The following is a 10,956-nucleotide window of genomic DNA, read 5'->3' as shown; positions in this document are numbered from 1 at the left end:
AAACTCTAAATTTTCCGCTATGAAACTAAATAAGTCATTAAGTGATTTTACTATAAGATAAGTGTTTCGAACATAAGATTTGACTAAACTATGTAAGAGTTTTTGACACACTTATACTTACGGAACACACATTGAAAAAAAAGAAAAAGTTTTCAAACTTGAGATTTGCTAAAACTTATATGAGCTTAGCTAAATTAAGATTTCAGATCATACGATTTCTAAGTTGGATTTTTAATTTGTTTTTCAAACAAGTCGATGTAACTCTTCTAGATTTGGCTATAACGTTTAAGCCGGGTTTGGGGTGTTACATCAATGATATCACCTTTAGTACTCTATATAGAGCACTTTTTGCAACAGTCCAATATCACACTATGTTTGGTCAACCAGTCGATTCTAAGAATTACATTAAGATTGCCAAACAGTATGGCCAACAAATCAATTGGAAATGGTTTATTCTGGATTTCTAATGGACAATTCATGTACACTTGATCAACGAGCACATTTTGTTTTGAAGGACTTAAAACAAACATTGCTATTTGTGCTTCCTCGTACAATGTTCACATGTTGGAATGATCGCATCTTTTGTTGGACCCTTAGTATTGCCCACCAATATTGTTCATTAGCTAGTTCACTTTTTTTTAATATGATATTCAATAGAGTTGATCTCCATGAACCTCGAGACTTTTTAGCTTGCTTAAGCAGAGGTTGTGAACTAGTGGTCCCAATTCTTTTTTCAAATGTTCGAAAATTCTTAGTTGAGGAAGGGTCAACAGTTTTTGACCCTATAAATTGATGAGTTACAGCCGTCGGTGAAGTCTTCAAAGTAACTTCCGTTGTTCCTTGAAGCAAATCCGTTATTGTGAGGAGTAAGTCCTTGACGCCTCGACTCTCATTGTGAAATCTATTCTCTCTATTTCTACATCGAATATTGGTTTGATCATTACTGCGTACTTTGATATTCACTTGATTCTCACTCACAACAGAATAATCATTACTTTAACTTCTGCTTCAACAACACATATCGATTCGTCAGACATTTTCAGCTATAAAATAAACAATATAAACTCATCATCCAAATCTTGACTTAGACTCGATTTGACCTTGGAATGTACCTCTAGACTCAATCTCGAACTTGATTTAGTTCGATAATCGGCTAAACCTGTAAGTCTGATACCATTAAATGTAACATCCCATACCTGACTTGATTGTCAGATCTAAGTTATAAGATGTCACATTCATTACCGAAGCAACGACTTATACAAATCCATTCAATAATTTATACAAGTTACTCCATATAATACATCAATATAACATGCTTGTATTCTTATTCAAGTGAATACAAGCTTACGAAAGCTTCTATAATAACTTGAAACCATTTGAGGACTAAAATGCAAAGTTTTCAAAATGTTATGGGTTGGCGTCGCGACTATAAAGGCTCACGTCGTGACTTCAGGAGTGCAATGTTACAACCTTAAAAACAGTAGGTTGATGTCGCAACCTCAAACAGAGAATGTCCCAACATTAAAAGTTGGTGTAGTGACATCCATGGATTATGTCGCGACTTTGAAGGCGAAATCCTTCAAACTAATACATCTTTTGTTTCAACTTGCTATATTTCAAAATTTAGTCCCAAAAGACAAATCAACATTATATACATATGTTCAGTTACTCATTTCAGCTGCTGTTTATGGTATCTTTTTTTTAAGGTTTTCATGAGTTTTTTTATCTGATTTCCAATAAGGTGAAGTGTCAATTATGAACGTCTTTTAGATGCATTTAATCTAGCGGGTGCCTTTGATTACGAGGGATTGTTTGCATTGATCTATTATTTTATGTGTCTTGATTTTCTAAGTGTGATCCTTTATGAGTCGTTTTTCATGATATATTTAAGTTTTGTTCGTAGCTTTTGTTCCTCTTTTAATAAAACTTTTATTTGCCGAGAAAAGAAATGTACAGGAATACGTTACCAATAGGGATGAGTGATATAAAGAGATGATTCAGACGCTATTAATCAGTTTCCAGATGCCTGAAGAGCGAGGTTCAAACTACAAAGCAATGCAGTATCTTGCAGAGAGAATGAGAGAGGCATACCAACCACACACACATACATTTATGTATATACAGGTTCATGTTACCTTCTCTTTTACACAATTCCTACATGAAATGAATACCATGCATATATGCTTTACTGCACATCCTGAAATATAATTTTATTTTAATTCCAATTAACCCAGGCAAATTTAGAAAATGTTCATTTGACTAGTTATAACATTATTTTTTTACATTTAATGTTTTGCTTTTACAAAGTTCAAAATAATATGCCTTTTATTAATATCACATTAACTATTGCCAATTAAGCATCGGTTAACAGTTTTCTTTAAGAAAAAACAATTTATTATTTTTATTTTTTCCCTAAAATATCAGCTTAACCTGATTGGATTTTAGTTAACATTTTCCTTTCAATTTAATTATAAAAAATCATATGAGTAAACTTCATCTTTCTATTTACAGCAAATTAATGCACCTTTGGCTCATGAGTCATGAGCGGACATTGGCTAACGCCGTCGAAATTAAAAAGCTTTGGAAATCCAACTACCATAGGGTCCATCAAACACTCTCCATATAATACATGAAAATATACTTTGAGATTTTGGGTTTCATGATATTCAAATTTCACTCTTATTGCTTTAAGTTTCAAACAATTTTAGGTTTCAGGTTTACTGTTACCAGTTATTCCCAAATATATGGCGCAATATATACATACATATGATAATTACTTAAGTGAATAATGGACTATAGTTGAAGAAAAGAAGGGAATGAAATACAAAATTCGCCCCGCTCCTCCGCTGCGGTTGTCGCAGGGGGTCAGGATCAGGGTCGCATTCATTTCATCATAATACCAACAAGTATAATTTGGACAGAGTTGGTAATACTTCCAAACTTTCCTTTTCCTTGAAACCCTAATTTTTAATGGGGTTAATAACCAAGTTCATTCATCCGATTTTTCACTGAAAATGATTTTCTACAACAGATTTAGGGTTGTAATCTTAGTATGGGTTTGGTTGAAGGGACTTACATGTCTAACTATAAACCCGGTCACACCTATAAGGAGAAAAAAGAAACCCTTTATTTGCTCTTCAAGGTCCCAGCATTTGATGCCAGCCGTGGGCACTAGTACTAAAATTTAACCTTTTTATTTTCTCACCATATATTGTCAGCTTCACTCTCTTTTATTTTACCCTCATTGGATCTTATCTATCTCTTTCCTTCTTCTTTTTTCCCTTTTCTCTCTCTCTCTCTCTCTCTCAGAATAAAATTTTCTATATATGAAGGACATTTAGTTTACTGTCGTGATACATAACCCGGTTTTAAAGAAAGGAGTTGAGTGAGAATAATAAAAGCTCTTTCTTTAAGCTTCCAACTTATTCTTTCATCTTGTGGTTTTTGTTACTTTGTTGCAGTTCGAAGCTATTGATTCTCTTTCCCTTTATCTTATCTTCGTTGCTCCAAGTTTTGATTCAATTCTTTTGCTTGAAAGACATGTCGACCTGCACCAACGTTGTGCCTGAGCAACTTTGCTATATCCCTTGCAACTTCTGCAACATAGTTCTCGCGGTATCTGATCTCATATATAAATATAATATGTATTCTTTTTAATGGGTGGATCTGCTTCCTTTATTTTATGTTCACAGTTCTTATCAGCAACCCACTAACTCATTATTTGGTATCTTGTTTCTCAGTGTCTATGTTAGGAAAAAGAACAATTTAGATCCCGATAAAAGCTGTTCTTGCTTCGGAGATCAGTTCTCCCGTGTTCTTATTTATTTATTTATACTGAAATCCATTGATTTTCATACTGGGGTTTCTTGTTTTTTCTTAGCAGTCAGGTCCCCGTCTTTGGACTTTTTCTTTTTCTTCTTCTTTTGCAGTAAAAAAAAAGTAATAATGCAAAGACCCAGAGGAGGGTGTGACTTGTGAGAGAGAGAGAGAGAGAAGGGGTGGGGGGCTTGGAGATTACTTCTTATTTAATAATATTATTATGTTATTTATAGTAAATAGAGGAGTTTATTTTAACGTCCAAAGTCCAAACACTGGCATTTTGTTGATAATCTGATGAGGACAACTCCTCAACTCCCTTGGTTTGCTATTGTTGTTACATACCTTTCCCTTGCTAAAAACACTGCTACGGCCTGCTTCCTCTGCTAACTCAGCTTCTTTAGCTAATGGGGAAATGAGCAAAAGAAGATCTAATCTACTTTGATCATTTCCCAGAAAACACCCATCTCAAACACAATAAGAAACCCACCATTCACCCAAAATTTTACTATTACTACTGTCTTCTTTCCATCCAACCAAAAAAAAAAAAAAAAAAGAAAGAAAGAAGAAAACTCAAAAACCCATTTCCCTTCTTCTCTCCATAATTCATGTCCTAGTTTTCCTTTTTTGTTGATCGAGTTTAAAAAGAATCCAATTTTGTTTATGCTATAGCTGATCTGGGATTTTATTTCAGTTTTTTTACAGTTTACAATTGAATCTTCCTTTGCAATGATAGTATTTGAGAAAGACGTAGTACAGTATGTGGTAGCCTAATTGTATTGAATTAATACGCAGGTAAGCGTTCCATGCAGCAGCCTATTCGATATTGTGACAGTCCGGTGTGGGCACTGCACCAACCTATGGTCGGTGAACATGGCGGCTGCATTTCAGTCACTGTCATGGCAAGATGTTCAGGTGATATGAATCCTGTTTGTATTTATGCCTCCCAAACTAGGGCTTTTGGGTTACTCCACATTTTCTTCTTTTCCATTTAAAATATAAGCCAAAGCTTTAGGAGAATTTTTTAGTTTTTTTCCCCCTCAATGAAATAGTTGCAGTATTCACAGGAAAGTGGAAACCCTAGCAGCCGCCATCTTGAAAACTGTTTTATTCACTCAGAGAGAGAGAGAGAGATGGATTTTACCCACACTGTAGTTTTTTTTCATTCTATTAAGGGCTGCTACTTTTGGTATATTGATTTGATTGACATATAAGTTAGGGTTCTTAGGTTTAATGATTTTTTGTTTTTGGAAAGAAAGAAAAGGAAAAAAATGGTTAGATTTGTGAGAATTCCTTGGGTTAGAAACCGATTTAGGGGCGGCCTTAAATGATCTTATTTATGTCCCTATGTTTCTTAAATGACGCTGCAATTCTAACAGATTCAGTCACTTCAATGCTGGTTTTGCTCCTTCTCTCTCTCTCTTACAACATCATTTCAGATCAGTGGACTCAGCTTTATCTCTTTCTCTTTTTCTCACCTCCCTCTATGGTTGCTTCCAACTTGCATCTCTTCCACTTGTTCTTTTTATTATTATTTATTTTTGGCAAAAACTACACAAATGCTAAAGAGGAAAACAAATGCTTCATGTTACCGTGAAATAATAAAAAAGGACCCCAATTATGAAAATATGGCTCTCTTTTTCTTGATTGATGGTATAATCTTAAAGTTGGAATTTTTATAGGCAGCCAGTTATGCAACACAAGATTACAGGACCGATCTGGGTTCCTCTTCCAAATGCAACACCAAGTTCTCAATGCGAGCTCCTTCCAAAAATGCTACTGAGGAAAGGGTAGTTAATCGACGTAAGTAAATTAAACTAATCTGTGTTTTTGTTTAATTAATTAAGAAATAATTTCACAACTTATAAAGGTATGATTATTTTCAATTTCAGCTCCCGAGAAGAGGCAGCGAGTGCCTTCTGCATACAACCAGTTCATAAAGTAAGAAAATCGCACTCCATAATTTGTATATATGATAGGGGTTAATTTATATGAAAAAATATCGTTATGAAATTGATGCAGAGAGGAGATACAAAGGATCAAGGCCAACAATCCTGATATCAGCCACAGGGAAGCATTCAGCACTGCTGCTAAGAATGTATGTTCATTTAAGGCTGCAGAAACTTTCATCAGAATGACTGACTTTTTAAAGATTTTCATATAAAATATTTTTGGCTATTGAGTATTGACCCACCTCCTTTTATATAATATAGTGGGCGCACTTCCCTCATATTCATTTTGGGCTCATGCTGGAAAACCAAAAATCAAACTAAGATGGATGATGTAAGTGTATGAATCCCCTCTCTCTCTCTCTCTCTCTCTGTAGATATTTCTATTTATGGAAAGTTGAGAAATCATCCTTGAACACTATAAATTGATGGGAATTTGGGAAAGAATTATTAGCAAATATATCCTTAAAGATTATATCAGTGAAGATAAAATGGTAGGCCAAGTATATTCCATGTCTCCTATTTATTCTTCTTATTAAGGCCATGCACATATAGCAAGTAAAAGGGTAGTTGATTATTTTATGGGATATTGAATATTTCATGATTTTGAACAGGCAGTCATGGAAAGGAGTCTGACGGACAAATATGATTATGTTACAAGTACCCTAATTCCCAGTTAAAGCTATGGTTTGGACATGTGTGTTTTTAAGGGCATGAATTTATATATCCTTTTATGTTATTAATTTACTCCAACTCAGTTATGTTATCATCCTCATAAACTGAACCTATACTAATAATAAATTCCACTTAAGAATAAATATATTCTTTGTGAAAATCAAGACTCTTTAGTAATTACGTTACTTCAATTATTTTGTTAATACTGCATCCATGATATAAATTTACTCATTTTCAATACAATTTTAACATTAGCCTAATCTATTTACATATATCTACACAAATTATTTCATATATTTCCATTGCTATAAGATTTCAATAAACAAAACAAAAATACTGGCACAAATCTAATGGTAGTGAAAGATTAACATAAATCTATATAAGTGTACAATCAAGTGTAGTTTATCAAAATTATTTTAACCTAATAAAAGAAAAAAAATATTACTACCAAAGATTTTGGATCAATTTTCAAAATGGATAGGAATAGCAATCACCATCATGCTGGAGTATTGGATCCTCACTTTGATTTCTTTTCTCCATTTCCCTGAGTTTCACCAAAATCAGAATCTTCCTTCAACTCACTTTCATTTTGCCTTTTGGTTTTTGTACTCTACTAACCCTAAAAAATACCTCAATTCTATTTTTTTTTTCTTTTAATTTTTATAAACTACACTTATTGTATGGTTATATTTATGTCAATCTTTTACTATTTATGCTAAAGTTAAAAAAAGATTAAATTTTATTTTCATTGTTTTTACTAAAAAAGTTTGCAAAATTGAAAATTTTAAAAACTTTTAATTTTAATTGATAAATTAACCCTATTTCGAGTATATATAAATACATAGATATTTTTTTCCATAATTTTCAAAAGTACTAAATACTTAAGCTTTTAATTTCTCATGTTTCTATTACAATGAAATAAATAATAAATGTGTTTTCATAGTTTTATTTTGGAATACATTTTCATTTTCATTTAAGAAATCGAGTTTTTTAATTTTCAAAAAGTAAAATAGAAAATATTTTCATTCACACATCTTAAAATGATTTGTTTTTGTTCACCAGAATTTATTTCCTAATTTGTTGCATGTGATTTAAAATGCAAAGTAATTTGACTTAACTTTTAAAGATATAAAACTTATTATTTTTTTAAAAAAATGACTAAAATTTATTCAAAAACACATATTAATTTAATTTGTATAAATATCAATTACATCAAACTTCGATAAGCAATTTAAAAACGGTGGTAATAGCGATTTCATTTATGAGTTAATTGAGAAATTAAGCTTCCTAGTTAGCATGATGGTTAAGGGTTATTACGTAGAATTTATTTGGATTCGAATTTTTGGGAGCAAAGTGATAAGTTTTTATTTGGACAATTTCTTTTTGAGCATAATGCGTGATGTGAATATATTCCTATTGTGAGTGCATGAGTACTAATATTTTAATTCTACGTTATAAAAAAAAAAGAATTGAAAACATCAATATTTCGTATCGGTATTAATTATATCGATCTATACATTTCGTTACGATAATAAATTAAAACTTTAAATTATATTTTTCTTTTTGGTGAAAATTTTATCTTAGATATTTCACCATATTCTGCCTATATTGAATTCAATAATATGTACCACATTACTAATGAATTTTAGTAAAGCTAAAAATACGTATTTATTGTAATTAAATACAGACTAACTTCAATTTCATCCAAATGACCATTTTGATGAAAATACATTAGTTTAATTAAATTTAATTACAATATATACTACTATAAAAAAAAGTAATTAATGTCATAACAGTTTTACCACTTCACGCGTTTTTTTTTTAAATTATAAGACAAAGGTCAAATTTCAGTTTTGACACCTATATTATGTTAAAACTTGAAATTTAATCTATATACTTTAATTTTTTTATTTAATTTAGTTTCTCAACATTTATAATATAATTAGTTAGCCTAAAAAGTTAATATTGTTAATTATTTCAATAAAAATGTTAGCGTTAATTTTTCTTAAGAACACTACTCCAACAAAAAATTTATTTAATCATGACGAGTTAAGATGGTGTTTTTAAGAAAAATCATACTTAATATTTTCAACATTATTTTTATTCTTACATGACTAGCAAGTGAATATTTTTTTTTTTATTTCAAAATGTTATGGACAATGGATTTAATAGAAGAATTTTGACGACTCTAACAAGTGAAAATAAAAATTGAAAACTAAATTCTCAATGTACAAAGAGTATAATAAAGAGATATTTTAACCTTCAAATTTCTACTCTATAATTTGACACATATAAATAATCAATTTAATGCGAAGCGTGGAAAAATAATAGTATACATATAAGCATTAGGATACCAATAGAGTGAAAATTTTCTAGTGGCAAGTTTAGGATGTTGCCATATATTCTTTTATGTTTTTTTTCAAAGACATATGGTAATATCTTAAACTTTCTTGTGGATTTTTTTTATTATTTTACTAACCGTGTATATAATAATTACCCTAAATGTTAATATAAAAATTAATATTGTATTTTTTAATTAATAAAACGAATTTTATGGGATGATCTTCTTGTTCAATGTATAAGGTGATTTTTTTTTAATTTTTTTGGATTTGTTGAATGATGAATTGTACTTATGAAATTTATTGATGAGTATTTCATATTTGAAATTTATTTAATATTATTCATTTTATATTTGTAAATGTTTTACATATATATATATAAAATATTTAAGAAATATCAATAAACTCAAAATAATATACCGAAACACATTGATACATATACATGCTAATACTAATATTTAATAATTGAAAGAATATTTTAAAATTTTATTTTATGTTTCCATATTATTCTTAACAAAATCAACTCAAATAACCCATTTTAATAATTTTCTACGAAACTTAAATTTCTTTTGATTATATAATCTCGAATCTTCCATGCTAAGTAACAGCAAAGAAAAAATCTTTTCAATTAATTAAATTAGTTGCTTGATCTTCATTTGGTAAAGAAGTGATGAAAATAATTATGAGTTTTGTTTAGAATGAAAAATAAAATTAATTAATTAAATTAATTGTAAGAATTTTTATTTGCTTTTAGCTTAGGAAGATTCAAGATTATAAAATTAAAAGAATTTTAAATTTTATAGATAATTATTAAAATTTACTTGAGTTGATTTCGTGAAGGATAATTTGGAAACCTAAAATAAAATTTTAAAATATTCTTTCAATTATTAAATATTATTATTAGAATGTATTTATATCAATGTGCTTCGGAATATCATTTTGGGTTTATTGATATTTTTTAAAAATATTGAAGATGAGTTATTTGATTTGATTTTAATTTGAAAGTATAAAATACAATTTTAAATTTAGAAGGATATTAAATTATTTATTACAATTAATTTTAATATTATAGTAACAAATCGACTAACACTATTAAGGGATAAAAGAAATTTCAACAGATTTAATTGATTTTGATTTTTAAAATTTAAAATAAAAAATAAAAAAACTTTTGACAATAGGGTAAACAAGTACAATATAACAATTTTTTAATGTAATATTTTAGTTTATATCGCTTTTTCACTTTAATTCTTATTAAATTTTTTTACCTAAATCAATACTTAAAAAAAATATTTTTTTAGGTGACCAAAATAAAAAGTGTAAGCATGATATGAGCATTATTTGGCATATACAGTTTAATCACCGTTAAAGATTTAACACTTGAGTGATTAAAATAAAAATGCCCTAAAAGTGATGACAAGATTGTAAAAAAAAATTGACTAAAATGATAATGCTTGAGTGAACAATTGGTTAATTTATTACTTTTCTGCTTGAAAAATATTCTCTAAAATTTCTATTTTTTCCCCCAAAAAGACATACTTTCGTTGACTTCCAAATTAGTTGTCCGATTAAAAAAACTAGAGCTTTGATTTTATGTTTTAAAAGTGTCTACTTTTCTCAGAACAGGAAACCTCTCATGATCGGCGGGAATTAACGTTATCTGGCCGGTAGAGTTATGTCAGTAAATATAAAAATATTCAAAATATAAGTATTATTTTAAAAAATAAGTATTTAATGAATCTAGATAAATGGTTGTTCATGTTTATTTGTATTGGACAATTATTTATCTAAATTTATTTTAAAATTATTAAAAATATTAAAAATTAAATTAAAACCATAAAATTTTATAAAAACGAGTTACTATAAATTTTTATAAAGTCCATTTGGTTAAATAAAAGCTTTTATTTAAAATCCATTTGAATTTTTATATATTTTGTAAAATTTTTAAAATCATTAAACTTATTATAATTTATACAAAGTTTTTTTTTTAAAATCCATTTGGTTTGTAATTTTACAAATTTTAATAATTTTATAAAGGTAGAGTTTAGTATATAATACACATCTGTTTTAATTTATTTTTATTTTTTTAAATATTCCCTCAATATACATTATAACATTTTATCTTTGTTTATGAAATCTTTTCTAACTTGACTCACAGTGCACCAAAAAAATTTTCATAA

At 28.9% G+C, this 10,956-nt stretch overlaps 1 protein-coding gene across 4 annotated transcripts; it reads left to right on the top strand.

Annotated features, from left to right (window-relative positions):
- The first annotated feature begins 3,015 nt into the window (after positions 1-3,015).
- LOC107933134 (axial regulator YABBY 5) lies at positions 3,016-6,583 on the top strand. Of its 4 annotated transcripts, none has more exons than XM_016865282.2 (7): positions 3,016-3,615; positions 4,612-4,731; positions 5,499-5,619; positions 5,709-5,757; positions 5,839-5,914; positions 6,030-6,099; positions 6,380-6,583. In XM_016865282.2, exons 1-6 carry the CDS (start codon positions 3,541-3,543, stop codon positions 6,087-6,089), a joined length of 501 nt encoding a protein of 166 aa, XP_016720771.2. In that variant the 5' UTR covers positions 3,016-3,540; the 3' UTR covers positions 6,090-6,099; positions 6,380-6,583. The 4 variants fall into 4 exon arrangements, with proteins under 4 accessions (XP_016720771.2, XP_016720773.2, XP_016720774.2 ...); XM_016865284.2 differs by having other exon boundaries at positions 3,060-3,615; positions 6,384-6,583; XM_016865285.2 differs by having other exon boundaries at positions 3,060-3,615; positions 6,030-6,105; positions 6,384-6,583.
- Positions 6,584-10,956: the final 4,373 nt, after the last annotated feature.

Source organism: Gossypium hirsutum, chromosome A07 (genome assembly GCF_007990345.1).
Source record: "Gossypium hirsutum isolate 1008001.06 chromosome A07, Gossypium_hirsutum_v2.1, whole genome shotgun sequence".
Lineage (NCBI taxonomy): Eukaryota > Viridiplantae > Streptophyta > Magnoliopsida > Malvales > Malvaceae > Gossypium > Gossypium hirsutum.
Note: the sequence above shows the minus strand (reverse complement) of the source record. Positions and strands in the feature narration are given on the sequence as shown.